The 16,148-nt window shown below is 36.1% G+C and overlaps 1 protein-coding gene across 1 annotated transcript in view; it reads right to left on the reverse strand.

The window, feature by feature from the left end:
* LOC134795501 (BAI1-associated protein 3) overlaps positions 1 to 16,148 on the reverse strand; it is a 125,614-nt gene that overhangs the window by 22,386 nt on the left and 87,080 nt on the right. Inside the window, exons 11-15 of the mRNA XM_063767358.1 lie at positions 15,595 to 15,759; positions 14,380 to 14,431; positions 13,640 to 13,736; positions 12,528 to 12,666; positions 6,673 to 6,755 (exon numbers count right to left, since the gene is read on the reverse strand). Of these exons, the coding sequence (XP_063623428.1) occupies positions 6,673 to 6,755; positions 12,528 to 12,666; positions 13,640 to 13,736; positions 14,380 to 14,431; positions 15,595 to 15,759 (536 nt within the window). The remainder of the gene's footprint in view (positions 1 to 6,672; positions 6,756 to 12,527; positions 12,667 to 13,639; positions 13,737 to 14,379; positions 14,432 to 15,594; positions 15,760 to 16,148) is intronic.

Here is a 16,148-nt window from a genome sequence, read left to right on the forward strand (position 1 = left end):
CCGCCGACAGCTCAGTAATTAAATTCGTGTCGCTTCCGATTAGGTCTCCATCCAGATAACAGCAAGTAAGTTTACATTCCAACCATACGCTGCACATCAATCTGCGGTGGCAGCATGGTTCCATTTTTATCGCCTATCACTATGCCTGTTACTTTCGCACTTACATACTTGTTAGAATGTGACAGGCATGGTGACAGGTGATAAAAATGCGTCCGTGTTACGGCCGCTGGGTTACAATTTGAGTTATCATCATCATTATATCAGCAGAAAGACCACTACTGGACAAGAAGCCTCTACAAAAATCTCCACTACGAGTGTTGGCGCATTGCTGTCATATCCTCTTATGGTTTTCAGGGCTTTCCCACCGTGATTTTCCACTAACGGCCGTTGCTCCTATCTTGCATCGTTCTCTCAGGATAGATGTACATATATTTTTTTTCATACATTAAATTTAAACAGTTCTGAATAATTGGTAATATCGTATCATGAATTATGTCAAATTATTCTCCTGCGTCTATTTTTAATAGTATTTAACTAGGGTAGTTCCATTCTTTATTATCTTACAAACATAATATAAATCTTATTGTGAGTTTCTCCACAGTCACGTCCTCTCATGTCATAACAGGATTGTTAACATAGCCAAGGTAATATCCCCGTCGCCGCTTGTTTGAAATGAAATAAGCTAAACTCCTGTCACGCAAAAATGCTAATATCTCGGCTTTATTGTGTGGGGTATACGCTTTGTGTTGGTAATCGAGAAGACTTCGTCGGCGTTTCGCATTTTTAAGGAATCTCTAAAAACAATGGTTTTTTTTGTATTTTCGCTATTCAGTTTACCGGTTTATTTAACGAAGTATGAGTTAAACAACATTTATGGAGTATGCAATACCAGCAAAAAATGCCAGTCGGAAGCAACTAAAAAGGTGTGTACGAGTTTTATTTTTATCTTTACTGTGTTGAGCGAAACTGGTAGATGTCATGATGTTATTAATAAGGAAACCATAGGTAGGTTTGGAAACAGAATGCTCTGTGTAATTTAAACTTTGTTGAATGATTATATGTAGAAATCCACATTTTGAGTCTAGGTAAATAGGTACTCCACAGCCAAAATTTAATTTGATATTATAATATTTCATGATACGAAGCGACGGGCTAATGGGAAATTGTATTTGACTAACAATTTATTAAATTTGTAGGTACTTGATGTATGTTAAAACATATATCAAATATCAAATTAATAACATAAAACCTGAAATATAAACTGCCTACAATATCATATACAACAATTAATTTCAGTAAGTAATATTTGATATTTGATATTTATTGAAATTAAATTAGTCTCCATTGAATTCCACCTTTTTTTGTTAACAAATAGATACGTCTGCGAGCGATACTACCATCCGATATCGATTGGTTGGTGGTTTCTTGTATAACCACAAAGAAGCAAAATGTTATAAGTGCATTTTTATACTTATTCACTAATTTTATAATATATTGTTAAAAAGAAACCGTTAGTGGAAATAGAAAAGGACTCGATGCCATGGAACACTTTCTAGCAGCTGTCTTTGTCCAAGGGTCATTCGACATCCGATATCGGATCCGACAATGTGAAAACACTCTAAGCTGTAAACTTCTAAAAAAACGTGAAAACAAATGAACAATAAAGATATCTACGCTAAGTAATTATAATGTGATTGATTAAAAAGTCAAGTATTATACAGTAGTTTGCAATATAATAGCAGTTTATTTATACTACAGTAAATTGAGTTATTAATTTCAAAGAAATCTAAAAATAGGCAGTCATGGTTTCTCGAGGGTACAAAAATACCAAGCACTCGAAGCAAGCAAAACAAACAAGTACTCGTTAAAAAATCAACAACAAAGTGCGAATGGTCCATCCCATGTTGTAAACTCAGTGATTGCAATTACCTATAATATAGGTACTCTTTTTACTTACATCCATTGTATCAAAGGATTGATTCACCCCGCGCCGCATCGCTTCGCTTCGCGTTCGCGTGTTGTTCGCCTACGTAGTACGCTGCGTTAGCCAATAATTCTTGACCAATGGCAGTTGTAAATATACTCCACAACGCATCTCGTTTAATTGTATGCCTTATTAAGTACGCATTAAAATTGGTTTTTCAATGTAATATAGGGTTGTTACGCGGTGGGACAGAAAAGCCTTCGTGTTGTTGTATCGTTAAGATTGCGATGCTTATCTAAACGCTTGCCCAACCATTGGGTGTGAACCTTAGACCTTATTCTCTTATACGCGTCAGACGGTTGGAAATTATAGGTACCGAAATTTCGTTATCTGCACGTTATTTGCTACTCTCTATTCCATGAATATGGAAGAGCGATAGAGAGGCAGATAAGGAAACTTCGAAATTTCGTTATTCGCGGTAGGCTCTCAGTCATAAGTTTGAAGTGCGACACACTGGTCTATTAAATTGGTTTGAATACTCATTTCTGAAGACGGGCACTATCATTTCTACACTGTTCATCAGTTTGAAAACCGCTCTTTTGTTCTCCATAATACTTTACAATTTCTTGGAAATGTACCTTTATTTATTCGTGTTTCGGAAATGGTTCGATAACAATCCGTTACGATGCTTATTCACGATTACGATCAAAGGAAAACTAATCGATCTGTTTGAAGTAAAACTTTACTATATTAGTGTTTACTAATACTGCTACCTACCTACTTCTAACATTAATTATATAACTACACATAGAAGAAGTAAGTTTTCATTTATATATGCATTTTATTGAATCAGCTTATAAAGATGAAAAGCCACAATTCCTTATATTTTATGAACCAGTGTAACAAGTGGTTTAAAATGTTTTAATACGGTGTCTGCCTCACAGATTTTATACCCTGTTTTATTATCCCGAAATACGTTTTGCATAGCAATAAACCTCAAAAAGTCATATAACTCGTATTGACATGAAACAAGGTTCGTCTTCTTTTAGCAATAAAATAGAATTTTTTGAAACATTCATTTGGCTAGAGGAATCTAAGACATCGGTTACACGCTAATTCTGGCGTCAGTTCAGTCCATCAGTCCTTGGAAAAATGGAAAATGGACACGGTTACACGATCAGTCCAGACTGACAACAGACTGATAAAATTACGACACAGTCGCCGTTTGGACACAGAACGCAACACAGTAATTTAGTCTTGTCTAATATGGTGACTGACGCGAGAATGACACGAACAGGTTACACGATCAGTCTCCTATCAGTTTTCTGTCATTCAAAGTGGACTGACGAATATTATTTAAAAATTTAAATTTTCATCAGTCCAGACCATCAGTCCATCAGTCCGCGTGATACACGATAATTCTCCCGTCAGTCTGACCAGACTGATGGACTGAACTGACGCCAGAATTAGCGTGTAACCGATGTCTAAGAGGAAGCCTCTAATGCTGGGACGAAACGTCCAAACAAATGTGAACGAAATTGCAATTGAGGCATTTACTTAGGTACAGAATAAGTTTTGTGTGTCTTTTCAGTTAGTCAAAGCCTAGTTTTGTTGACAAATCTAAAATTGGTAACATAACTGAAACTAAATTCATCCATGCACGGCGGTAAGCCTCATTCTATCTCTATTCCACAACAGTTATTTGTTTTACAATGGGGCAAAATTATTGTTTAACTCCTCGTCCTAATATTGATACCCGTGCAAGCGAAAAATTCCAAAATTCAACCACGAGTGTAGCGAGTGGTTCGGAAAGTGGAGTTCTGAGCGTTGCGAGGGTTTCAAGGCACGAAGGGTTGAACAAACTTTTCTGCCCAGTGAAACCCAAAATTTTACATGATATCTTGTATTCGGATTTAAGATTTCTTGTGCATAAAACGAAATATACGAGCGGCGCAGAAAAGATCCAAGTCGAGGGAGATACCTATCACTCATGTTGGCAGAGTTATTACTACATTTACTACTAACAGCAATCTAAGCAGACTATTTACAAAGTATCACTCATCCTCAGTAAAGTTTTAATGATACCATGTTTCCATTATTTAAGTTCAGTAAGTTTTCAAGAGTTTGCCAATTTAATTTGTTTGCAAACATTTTGTAAATATAATTTGTAACTTGCACGACTTAAGGTTCTAAGCGTGATCTTGTTTTTGTATGATTTAGATACGATTGCTACGAGTAGGTATGTACCTAAATACCTATGGGATTTATTTCTACACACTTTATTTAGCATCACTGCGTATATATATTTAATTACACAAACGGGTCTACCGTGATATACTTAATTTCTTTGTTTTTACCTTAAATTCCGACGTTTCGTGACCACACGCGGTAGACCCGTTTGTGCAATTAAATATGTGTACAAAACGCGAGAGTTTAAAGTGTTATATTTCACTGCGTATATGTCTTTGTATCTATACATATACTTATATACGTAGGTGTATAGGTTAGGGTGGAGCGTCGTTGTATGGGAAAAATAAAAATTTGATTATCAATGTGGAACCGGTACAAAAAGTTGCAGTTTGTCATGTAGATTATAGTGATTATATCAAGTTTCAAAATAAACACTACTTTTAGCCCTCTACCCAGCCGATAAAGAAATTAATAAAGGTAAATTTTCATAATTTATTTAAATATACTATTTCACTAATATGTGTACATTTTATTGAAATTATATAATACTTAATAAGCGTATAATAACTTATTACCAAAATGTTTGTGCCTTTTTCAATATTTATGAAATAATAAAATTTCAAACTTTCATATTAAACAGCAATTTCATGCAAAACAAGGAAAATGCTACAGTGTAAAAAAATTATGATTTATTTTTTTAGACATTCTTGTGCCAAAGTAACGATGTTATTGATTACGAAAAGTATCATTTTACTGCAAAAAATGGGTTACTTATATGTTTAAATAAGCGTCAAATTTTGCCCTTCGGCGTCGCTTACGCCCTTTTCGGGTCATGTTCACACGTATGTTAGGCATATATTTACTTTTACTAGTAGTATTTTTATTATCTTATCACGTTCAAAATAGTTTTCACGGTTCTGTAATAAGTTGTAAACTCCAATTTGTGCACAATATCCGGGTTAAAGGGCCTTTTCCATAAAACCCCTATTTACGTGATTTTACCGTGTCATATAAATATACGTTATAAACAAAAATAAGTATAGGAATCAAGTATATCTGTAACAATAAGATGTTATTTAATGAATAAAACTTGTTATATAAAAATAAGCATAAATTAAAATTATTAAAAATATACATATATTCCATTGCTATATGGGTTCTATCCAGGGGTTCCATTGCTATATTCAAGAATTTTGGATTTCGCTCCACCCTAGTATATGTAGGTAACTATGTCCTACAAATCTTACAACTTAAATTTGAACAACTTTCCGGTGTTTAATTGAGCTGAAATTAGGCATAGGTACTTCTGTATTTATTTCGATGATTTATCATTTGCTGTTTGTAATAAGATTTAAGCTTGTAAAATATTAAGTTTTAAGTGTGAGTTTCGAACTTATAAATAATATTTAGGAAAGTATTATTGTTAAGTTAGGAAACTCATGTATGGAGTTAGAACTCTAAGCTTAGGTAGGTACTTATTTCTCTATAGCACATAGGTAGGTACTCGTATTTACCTAGCCGGTAGCTTAGCGGTAGCGATAGCTTTTTTAGTAAAATATAAAGTTATAAGTACTTATTTTTTAGTAAAATAAGTAGGTACCTATAAAAAAAGTAAAAGTAAAAAATGTAGGTAAACATACAACACAACACCCACTTGTAACAATATTATTTTTCGAAGTTAATCTATATTAATGAGTCAAGTCACCGGTTATCCTAAACAATAGCTCCGGTTAATTAATCTCCCGAGTCAGTCACCGGTGAGCCCCCGTAGCGCACGGATTATCGGTCAAAATAACCAACGCTATAACCTTGCAATAATACTAGAGATACCGAATACCGAATATTCGGCCCCTCTCTCAGCCGAAGCGCCGAATATTCGGCATAACATGCGAACATTTTGAGTCACGTTAATTATGAAAACTGTTCGCCAACAAAGCACAGCGTTTGCTAAGATTTAACTTTTGTTGCTCAGAACTAGTGAATGACGTGAATGTACCTATTTAGATTCAATCAAATCAGACCTATGATAATTGATAATAATAAAATAATTTGTAATCAACGTATGCTCAAAAACAGGGTCTTCATATTTCACAACTTTCCAACAACAAGTGTTAAAATTTAATATAGGTACCTAGTGGTTTGCGGTTATTTTTATAGTGTAATTTTTCTTTCTAGGTGCAACAGATATTCGGTATTCGGCAAATTATCCGAATAGGCCGAATACCGAATAGTTGCCGAATATTCGTAGCATCTCTAATTAATACAGGGGGAAATCGGGGACACAGTCAGAAACTACGAGAAATTATAAATCACCCAGTACTTGCCGTTATATTCGAACTAAATAAAGCAAACAATCTTTCGAAATCCAAGTTACTACTGTGAGGGTACTGTAGATGAAAAAGAAGCCGCAAAAGTCAGAGTTCAACAAACCGCATAGATAAACATGTAAATAAAAAGTAATGGTCGTAACCCACAGTTTTAGAGTTTAATTATTCCAAAGTCACCTATATTACCCTCTATAGACGGAGTGCTGATTAATTTGTTGTTTAATCACTCACCGAGCTCGACGGCCGCACGCACCCGCTGCAGCGCCATCGTTTTGGTCACGGCCAGCCAGCGATCGATCAGAGGCTCGAACCACCTGCGAACAACACAATATTGTACCGACGCGCAGGGATCAGGATGCGTAGCCAACGTGCAATCGCTAACGCTCCGAAGCGAACGAAACGCAACTGTCACTGTCGCACTAATATGGAAGAGGGATAGAGAGACACAAAGCGATTCTGGTGAAGCGCAAGCGATTGTCACCTTGGCTAGGCCGCCAGGGATGATTAAACCGTTTGTATTACGGCCAATTCAAACTTATATCCTGACATTAAATTGATATCATTTGATCATTAGCGCGTACTTCTCTCGTAACTACTTTCTTGTCCGTACATACATACATGTATTGGCGCGCGATGCACCGGCGAATAATAACAAAATGACATCATTTAGATATTAATCTAGTACAGATACATAGTAAGGTGCTCACGAGGAATGCGAGAAATTTTAACCACGCATTTCTGAGGTCAAAAGAAAGATAAAATGTAATATGAGTTTAGGTCAATTTCGCCAAAAAAATTGTATTGTTATGTTTTTTAATTTTTTTTAAATGTATTTGTACATAAAAAGTAAATGTTATTGGTAAACTTGTCACTTAAAATGGATTTTTACTTTTTATTCCCGTAAAACCTAGTTTTTGAAAAGTGTTACTTGTCACTTTTTAACATCTATCAATAAGGATATTTAAACTACGTCAAATAGTAGCAACATCGCCATCAAAAAGGCGTTTTGCACTATGTAACAATAAAACTTGTTTTTTTTTTCAATTGGTGTTAACTCTGAAACTAGGCGAATTTCAAAAAAGTTTATAGGACATTTTTGTCTCTAAATATGATCAGATATACACTGTTAAAATTATTCGGTTTCCTCATGTTACACCGTGTATTTATGAATTAATTATGTATTATTTGAGTTTAGGTTTAGGTAGAACAATAGTACCTAGGGCACCTAAACCATTCTGTCAATTTTAAAAGGACTAATGGTAATAGTAATGATAGTGTTTTAACCTTTAATATATACCCTGCCTACGTATAAGTCCCGCGGGCATCGGTCGAACGTCACCTAAAGCCGTTTACAGGCAACAAATTAAAAAAACGAACTTTAACTTTATAAATTTGTATTGTAAAATGTACGAGTATTTTTGCGCGCGTTTTTCATCACGTAGATGAAACCTACAATTCCCAATGCTCCATGCCTATGCAATTTTATTTTCTTCTAACCTTTTTCCATAATAAAAATAACTCACATGTGAAATATGATTATAATAAATAAAAGCTTGAAACATTATAGGAGTCATTTATCAATAAAATTTAATAGAATTGCCAATATGTGTAAGACCGTAGAGATGGGTAGTGAGTAAATAGTCACGGGTAAATACCGAGTAAATACTCAGTATTTACTCAATATTCCCGTATTTACTCGTTTATACCCAATTTGGTGGGTATAAACTATTTAGAGTGCTGAAAGGGGCATATAAATTTAAAATATAGGTGTATTTTGTAAGCCGCTACTGGATTAAGTACTCAAAATTGTAAGAAATGTATTTTGAAGAGGGGCACTCCATACATGTAACTAACTGTCACAAAAAAAAAATCAGAAACTACCAACGTGTTGCACATCATTAAATGGGTCTTTAAAAATAACTGGAATGTTTCTAAGAACGTTTTTGGATAAATTGAATATTTTTGAAAAAAAACCGATCCGAAAGGACAAAATAATGTTTATCTCTCTATAACTTTCGAACCAAAGTTCAGGAAAAATATGAAAACATATCGGGAGATTAGCCGTACAATAGAGTACAAAAAACAATATTATGAACATCATCGGTTGAGCCATTTTTGAGTTTTCTTTAAAATACCCTTAATAAAAGGTCGTAAGTGCCGCGTAAATGCGCACTTTTGCGCGACATGCAGTTATCTAGAACATCGATAGAATTTAAGTACCATATTTTTAAAGTAAATACCTTCTTATTTAAAACAAAATTGTTAACTATGCATTATCACAATTTGCCTCTCACTGATAATTACCTTTTTTTCCGAAATTAAGCGTCCTATATGTTTTTTATTTTATAGATATTGTTAATACACGTTAGCACTCTTCAATAAAAGACAATTTTGTTCTTAAATCTCACTTTCTGAATATTTTATAAGCAATCGTTTTTACCCACCTAAATGAGTAAATACGGGTATTTATCGGGTGCTTTGAGTAAATACTCAGTATTTACTCATCCCTACCCATCTCTATGTAAGAGCCTTTTGCGTATCAATGGATCTATTACTGTGAAAATTCCAGTAAAGATATTTTTAACAGAGTGCAATTCATTAACTAAATTACAAAATAAACGAGATGAGGAAAAGCTTACCTGTTTCGTGGAACAATGAAAGTAATTCCAGTGATTTGTGCGAGGACAATACGAATAGGTAGGTATAGAAAATTCTAACGGCGGTATTTGAAGGTTTGTTGTAATTGCCGGTAATGGCGATAATAAACAAAATGTCATGTTATTGTGATTTTATAAATCTTTAGATAAACAAATAACACGCTCACTCAGGAGGTTTACAACTATTTGAAGTTTAAGAAGGTCACAACTATGTGAATAAGTAGGTAGTAGTAGTAGGTAGGCATTGGTATTTATCTTTCACCTAATATAGTCTGTATCTTTAAGTATTTAAATAAAAGGAAACAAAATCTACCCTCAAATGGCTCCTTAAGCCAGTTGAGGGTAGATGAAAACATTACATGATCAAATAATATAGGTTAAAGTCAGGTCGTTCAGTGACTGATCCAGGCGGTTTCCCGAAAATTTACAAAGGATTTGTTTACTTTTATTTAAATACGTAAAGATACAGAGTATCTATTTTTATAGTTATCAGCCGGCCCACGCATCGTGAGTTTGATACTTTGATTGCATTATTTAGAGTGCCATCGTAAAATGCCAAACCTATTTTAGTATTTTTACATAGAATATAAATAAAACATAGACTTACGGTTTTGATGTGTCATTAAAACTGTAATATGACATTACGTGCAGCAAAAAGTATTTGAAATAGAGGAATATTGTAAAAGGAAATTATGTAGTCAGTACATTTACTCCCATCTTTCGACATAAATGATTAAAACTTTTAGAACGCCATTTGACTTTGATCCTTATTCTTTCACTTGTGTCGTTTTAATCATTTGTGTCGACAGATAAAAAAAAAGTAAATGTACTGACTATATAGTTTATTAATTAATTGTGACGCAGACTAGCAAGAACAAGTTCAGGTAAGCACAGGCACAGAATAAATAATAGTACTGCCGTACAGAAAGGAAACTTCCTACAAAACCGAAGTTTGACAGCGGTTCAGGGTCGAATCATGCTATCCCTTTCGGCAATATAATAATGCTTTGGGTAATATATGGCACTATCCCTTTCGGCTATTTAGGGTTGTCAAAATTCAAGTGATTATCTTATCTGTGGTCGTGCACGCAAAAGGAAGTCAAGTGGTGCCAACCCTAATAATTGCTCGGAGCAATGCTGAGCCGAGCGGAGCCGAGTTTGGCCGAAGTCAGGAGTTTCGCACCCCTGGCACAGGCCACTCAATGTAGAGCTTACTCAAATGCAAACAACATAAGTGCACGTCGTAAGCCCTCTGTTTTTCTCAACTGAACATTTTAACGAGACAATGTTGGTAGTTCCATTATATGTAGTGTTTACTTGTGCACTCAGCCGTGCATTGATATTCGTACCCCATAATTCATAAAACTTTACGGTCCTGGTTTAAGTAGTTAAATTATGTTTTATCCCTTTCTTACAAATACATAAGTCAAAATGACAGATAAAGAATAACACCAATAAACATTAGCTAGCCCTAGGTTAGATATGGAGGCATATTCAAACTGACATTGTGACATCAAAATTATAAGAAAATGATGTCAGCCGTGGTCTCGCTTACGTAAATACGAGATGCACGCGCGACAGACATCATTTAGATACCTATAAATACTGCCCGACTCGAACTTTAAGATATTTTTATTATTACGAGTATCATTATAAATGCATATGACACAAGCGAACACAAGCTTGATTTTTTGTGGTACCAGTGTTTTAAAGATTTCTTAATTCACAAAATCTGACAGGTAACTGTAGAAGTATGAAGGTTCCGTCACACAGGCGCGTTTTCCGGGCGGGGCGTGAGCGTTTTATATGTAAAATCGGCGCGCCCCGCTCACGAGCCGCCCGTAAAACGCGCCTGTGTGACGGAACCTTTAAATACACAGACAAAGCCACTGGAGTCACAGAATAAATAATAGTACTAGGTACAGAAGACTCACTCTGTCTGTTACGATCAGACGGCGTAGCACGGTCGCGTTTTTATCCCTTGTCACCATGCCTGTCACGTTCTAACAAGTATGTAAGTGCGAAAGGGACGCGCATAGTGATAGTCGATAAAAATGGAACCGTGCTGCGCCCGCAGCACAGATATGGCCGCTAGGTGGCGACAGCGCCACGCGCGGCTTATGGCTTTCCCCAAAATTGGGGTGGAACGGATGTACTTTTAGCTACCTGTAGCAAAGCGACGAAATCGCGAAGTGAGCCACGCCTGCTGGAGCTCTAAGATGGTAGAAAATGCGTCTTGGTGCTTTGTTCCCCACGTAATCCTAAGATCGCTTCTTTAAGCCCTCGAAACCGAGTAAGCATCTCAACCTCCTATTAGCTACCGCTAATCTTTGAAAAGCTTTATTAATTGGACTGATGTCGGTAGAACATCTGGGAAACTAGCAGGTGAATTCGAGTTTTAGTTATTTGATTTGTTTCCGATATGATTCTCATCAGTCAGTGTCAAAAGTGACGTTTTTGGTGGAAGAAATGTCACTTTTGACACTGACAGATCATATCGGAAATAAACCGAATTACTAAAATTCGAATTCACCTGCTATAGTTTCCCAGACGTTCTACAGACATCGAATTGGCCTATAGCGCTGAGTTTGCGCGGAGGTTTCAGAAAAAAAATATTTTTAAATGAAGCTAAATACTTAATACCGTAAATATATAACATATAGGCACTTTATTACGTTTAATAGGTATTTAATGTAAATCTTCAGTAACACATTTTACCCGACCTAAATTTTCGTGATGTTCACTATAGGACCGTGAACAGTAGATTTTTGTACACATGAATAAATAAAATGCCTTGTGTTGTGACTGATCTTAAGGGCCCTATTACACTGGATTTGCGAACTGCGCGTTCGAGGGGAAACTCGCTGCGCGCTCGCCTCGCATTTAAGTTGCTCGCAAATCGCCGGTGTGATAGGGCCCTAAGCTTTAAGTGTATGAATATTTGCCGAGTAAAAATTGACGACACCATATTTTTAAGAACCAACATTTAAAAGTAGGTTAGGTACATGTAGGTAGTACAAATTGAGACGTCCAAAAATCTCTATACCTAATGCAGTTATAGCAGTTTGATGTTTTTGACGCAGTTATTGATATATTGACGCGCACGGCCCTGGCTCCGTTTTGCGAATTACTTACAAATACCTAGCTATGTGTCCAGCAGTTGCGCGGGTGCGTCGTTAGGATGCGAGGGAAGTGTAGGTGCGGCGCACAGCTCTCGCACTGCCTCGAGCGCTTCGAATAGTAAAGTCGTCGATGACACAAGTCACACTCTGCAGGTTACTTACAGATATGCGTCCTACAGTTGCGCGGGTGCGCCGTGAGGATGCGAGAGATGTGTAGGTGCGGCGCACAGCTCTCGCATTGCCGCGAGCGCTTCGAATAGTAACGTCGTCGCTGACACCAGTCACACTCTGCGGGTTACCTACTTACAGATATGCGTCCAGCAGTTGCGCGGGTGCGTCGTGTGGATGCGAGGGATGCGTAGGCGGCGCGGGTGCCGCTGCGGCGCACAGCTCTCGCACCGCCGCCAGCACCTCGAACGGCAACGTCTTCGCTGATACCACGCATACTGAAAACAATATTCAATGTAAGAAAAACTAAACTCTTGATACTCTTTTTTCCACCGAGAGATATCATTGATATTTTTTTTTTTATGTTTTTATTACGTATCTATTTTCGAGTTCCTGTAATACAATATATATACAGTGGTACTACTAAACGAAATTAATAACTAGCTTAAATCTAAAATAGGCCCTTGAGGCATTGTACCAAGGATGCTGGCGGCATTTCCTCGCTGTATCGCAATGCTGATACGTTGTGCGAGGTAGCCGCCAGCTCTTCGGTCACCAGTTACGTCAACCAGACGCTTCGCGATTTCTGCGAACAACTTATGCGCGCTGGGACCCCATGGACCTAGAGTTTCAACACCAAATGGTACAAAATGGTACTCTCTACCAAGGCTCTTATATTTGTTACGTTTTAGAATTTCGGCGCTTTCCGCCGCTCCGCCCGCTTTTACAGTAGTCCGTTGGAGGTGGGACGGTGCCAGTGTGTCTACGCAGGTAGCATCCCACACCAACATCCGTCCCAAGCTCCAAGGAACTAAGGACACTCCATCGGGCCTCTTGCCATCATCTCTGATAATGCCAGTCGGCTCAAGAAGAGCAGGCACATTGATGGTGGCAAGAGACCGACGGACTATGTCATTAAGCGACGCATGTCTGTCATTGATATTAGTTTGTAGCTTTTATGATATATGTATTATTATGATTGCGCTTTTTCGTTAACTAATTTCATTCGCCATGTCACCAAATTGCAGTTTACAATTCAGCTTATTCATGGATTATACACGGATAAGTAGTTCAAATTAAAACGATTATAATTCAATATTAGAAATATAAAGACAATGATATAAACAAATTAAAATTAAGGATAAATGCGTAAAAACTTGTCGAGGCTTAAAAATGTTATAAATTCTTCCTTTAAATACCCGCCTCTTAAAAGCACGTTATCTAAGAACCATAATAGCTCACAAGTAATACCTCCGTTTCCCTGTTCATCGTATATTTCCTCCTCGGCCACGCCACACCAGCCCTCGTTTACCCAGAGCTCCACGCACTGCCGGACATCTTCAGACAACTAAAGCACGAAAAGACAAGCATTAAAGTAGATATCACTTTGTCACATTCTCAAAGGGAAATCACGGAATGGTCGCCTTTTGTTTTCCTCAATCGAACACGTACGTAATCTGCCGATTGACAATTCCTTATGGATCCGTCAATCATTTGCTAAGAAAATACGAGCAGAGAGTATATTGGAAAAGAAATAGCGAAGATTATCTCGCATTATTCCTTCAGTCACATATAATATTGTGTTAAAATGCTTATGAGTATTATTTGTACTTTTCTTTACTTAAGGAGATGAAATTTCGGTTGACTCGGTTGGTCTGGGATCTACATATTTATGTCAAAAACGTCATTGGCCTCAAAGAGGTCCATTTACTGATATATTTCTAGGTTTATTATTACTAATGCATGTCTATATAGGTACTTAGATATGCAATGAAAAACATGTACGGTGCATGTTACTAAATAATTCACGCATTATGTACGTGAACGCAATCGTCCATTAATTGGTGCTTTAATATCGATAATCTATAAGAGCCTTTGAAACAATGGTCAAAGTTGAATGTACCTAAATTAGGCCAATGAAAGTAATTCGTGTCTGACAGAAGAAAGCGAATTCTAATTACGTAATAGTTAATTCAAAATTATTCACTTACCATCTTATCAATCTGTGTGAAGACTACGTTGAAGTAGGGGACATTGTTGGTTCTAAAAAGTTCAAAGAACTGTATTACAAAGCGTTGTAGTAGGATAGCCGTGGTTTGCCCCAAAACAAAACATTGGAGTTTTAAACTATAGGCAAACGATGCCTTACATGCAAGGATATAATACCATACACAACTTTTCAACCCCCTACTACCCCTTGGGAGCTCACGGCATAACTCTAAAACTATTCTTTTTTTCTCCTAAATTATGTAAGTGACGAATTTCATATTTTGTGCAAATTGTATTGGGACTTAAACGTATTGTCGTAAATAATAAAATTCTTCTAACCCTTTCCCTTCGTGAAAACAAAAATGTAACGAGCACGGCTAGTGGCACCAACATGATTTTTTATTTTATTTTAACCAACATCTAATCTACATACCATCTAATTTGCATCTGCTTAGCAATGGTGGAACACAGCTAATAAGTAAATATATAAATTGGCTCTTTGGTACCAAACTCAAACTCAAACTCAAAATGTACTTTATTCATGTAGGCCTAGCAACAAGCTCTTATGAATCGTTATTAATCTTAATCTAATTATCAGAGCAATTTATTGTTGGTAATATTATTCCATAATAACATTGGAATTTTATACGGATCAAATCTAACACTAAGAATTTCACAAAGAGATAGTCAAACAAAAAAAAATTATATAAAATACTAGTCTAGAATTTCTAGAATAAAATCTAAATGTCAAAAACATAACAAAAGAAGTACATACATCGGAATATCCATTTTCTCATAAATAATCAAATATACCTAATAAATAAATAATAATTTCGAATAACAATTAATCCCACGTTGTATTATCATTCAAGTAGTCTTATGTGGTATAATAAGCTTTAGAAATAAGTTTACGCTTTACATAATTCTTAAATTTGTTAATAGATAATTCAGTAATATGGTTTGGAAGTTTATGATAAAATCTTACACAATTACTTACCCATGAATGATTTTTTAATTTATTTTGATTTTTTACCTACTAGGTAACTCCTAATGCTTGGCATTATTATTATTAATAAAAACTATTCGGCGTGAGCCGATAAAATAATATACCTACTACATTATAAAGACATAAGGAACACAAGCACACTTAAATTAATCTTATATACGAAAGTAAGTAATATAGTTAATATATGAATAATATATCGATGTAGCCTTACGTCTCAAACAGCGGATGGTAGTAGGTGAGTCCTTGTTGCAAATCAATTTGGACAAGCGTGATCAAGTTCACCAAATCCTCGCCGCGCTCGGACTCCGTATCCTGCGCGCATAACGCCTCATACCACTCGGAGGTACCTTTACGCAGCGACCCGACGATCTCACTCCTAAAACAAAACAACCTGTTTTTATAACGGTAATATCTAGTGATGTTATTTATAAAATTATTTTTGAATAATTTATATAGTTCCGTGCGACTGTTGTAGTTCTTAAACGGCTGCCGAAGTTCCAACTCATCAGTAACAATGCGCTACTCTATTAATTTTGTAATAAGCAGAAACGTCTACAAACGATACAACAAAGCTTAGAAAAAAAATGTTGTGGTAGGTAGGTAGGTATCGTTTTATAAAATAGGTAAAAACAAATTAGATGTTCCGCGAATAATAATGAAGGCGCGAATATAAAGGTTTTGTCTTGGCTAGTTTTACGTCTTATATTTTTGTCTACGTTACTTTTCTACAATTTGGTTTGTTGGTAAAAACTAGCTTAGACAAAT

This window comes from Cydia splendana, chromosome 12 (genome assembly GCF_910591565.1).
Source record: "Cydia splendana chromosome 12, ilCydSple1.2, whole genome shotgun sequence".
NCBI lineage: Eukaryota > Metazoa > Arthropoda > Insecta > Lepidoptera > Tortricidae > Cydia > Cydia splendana.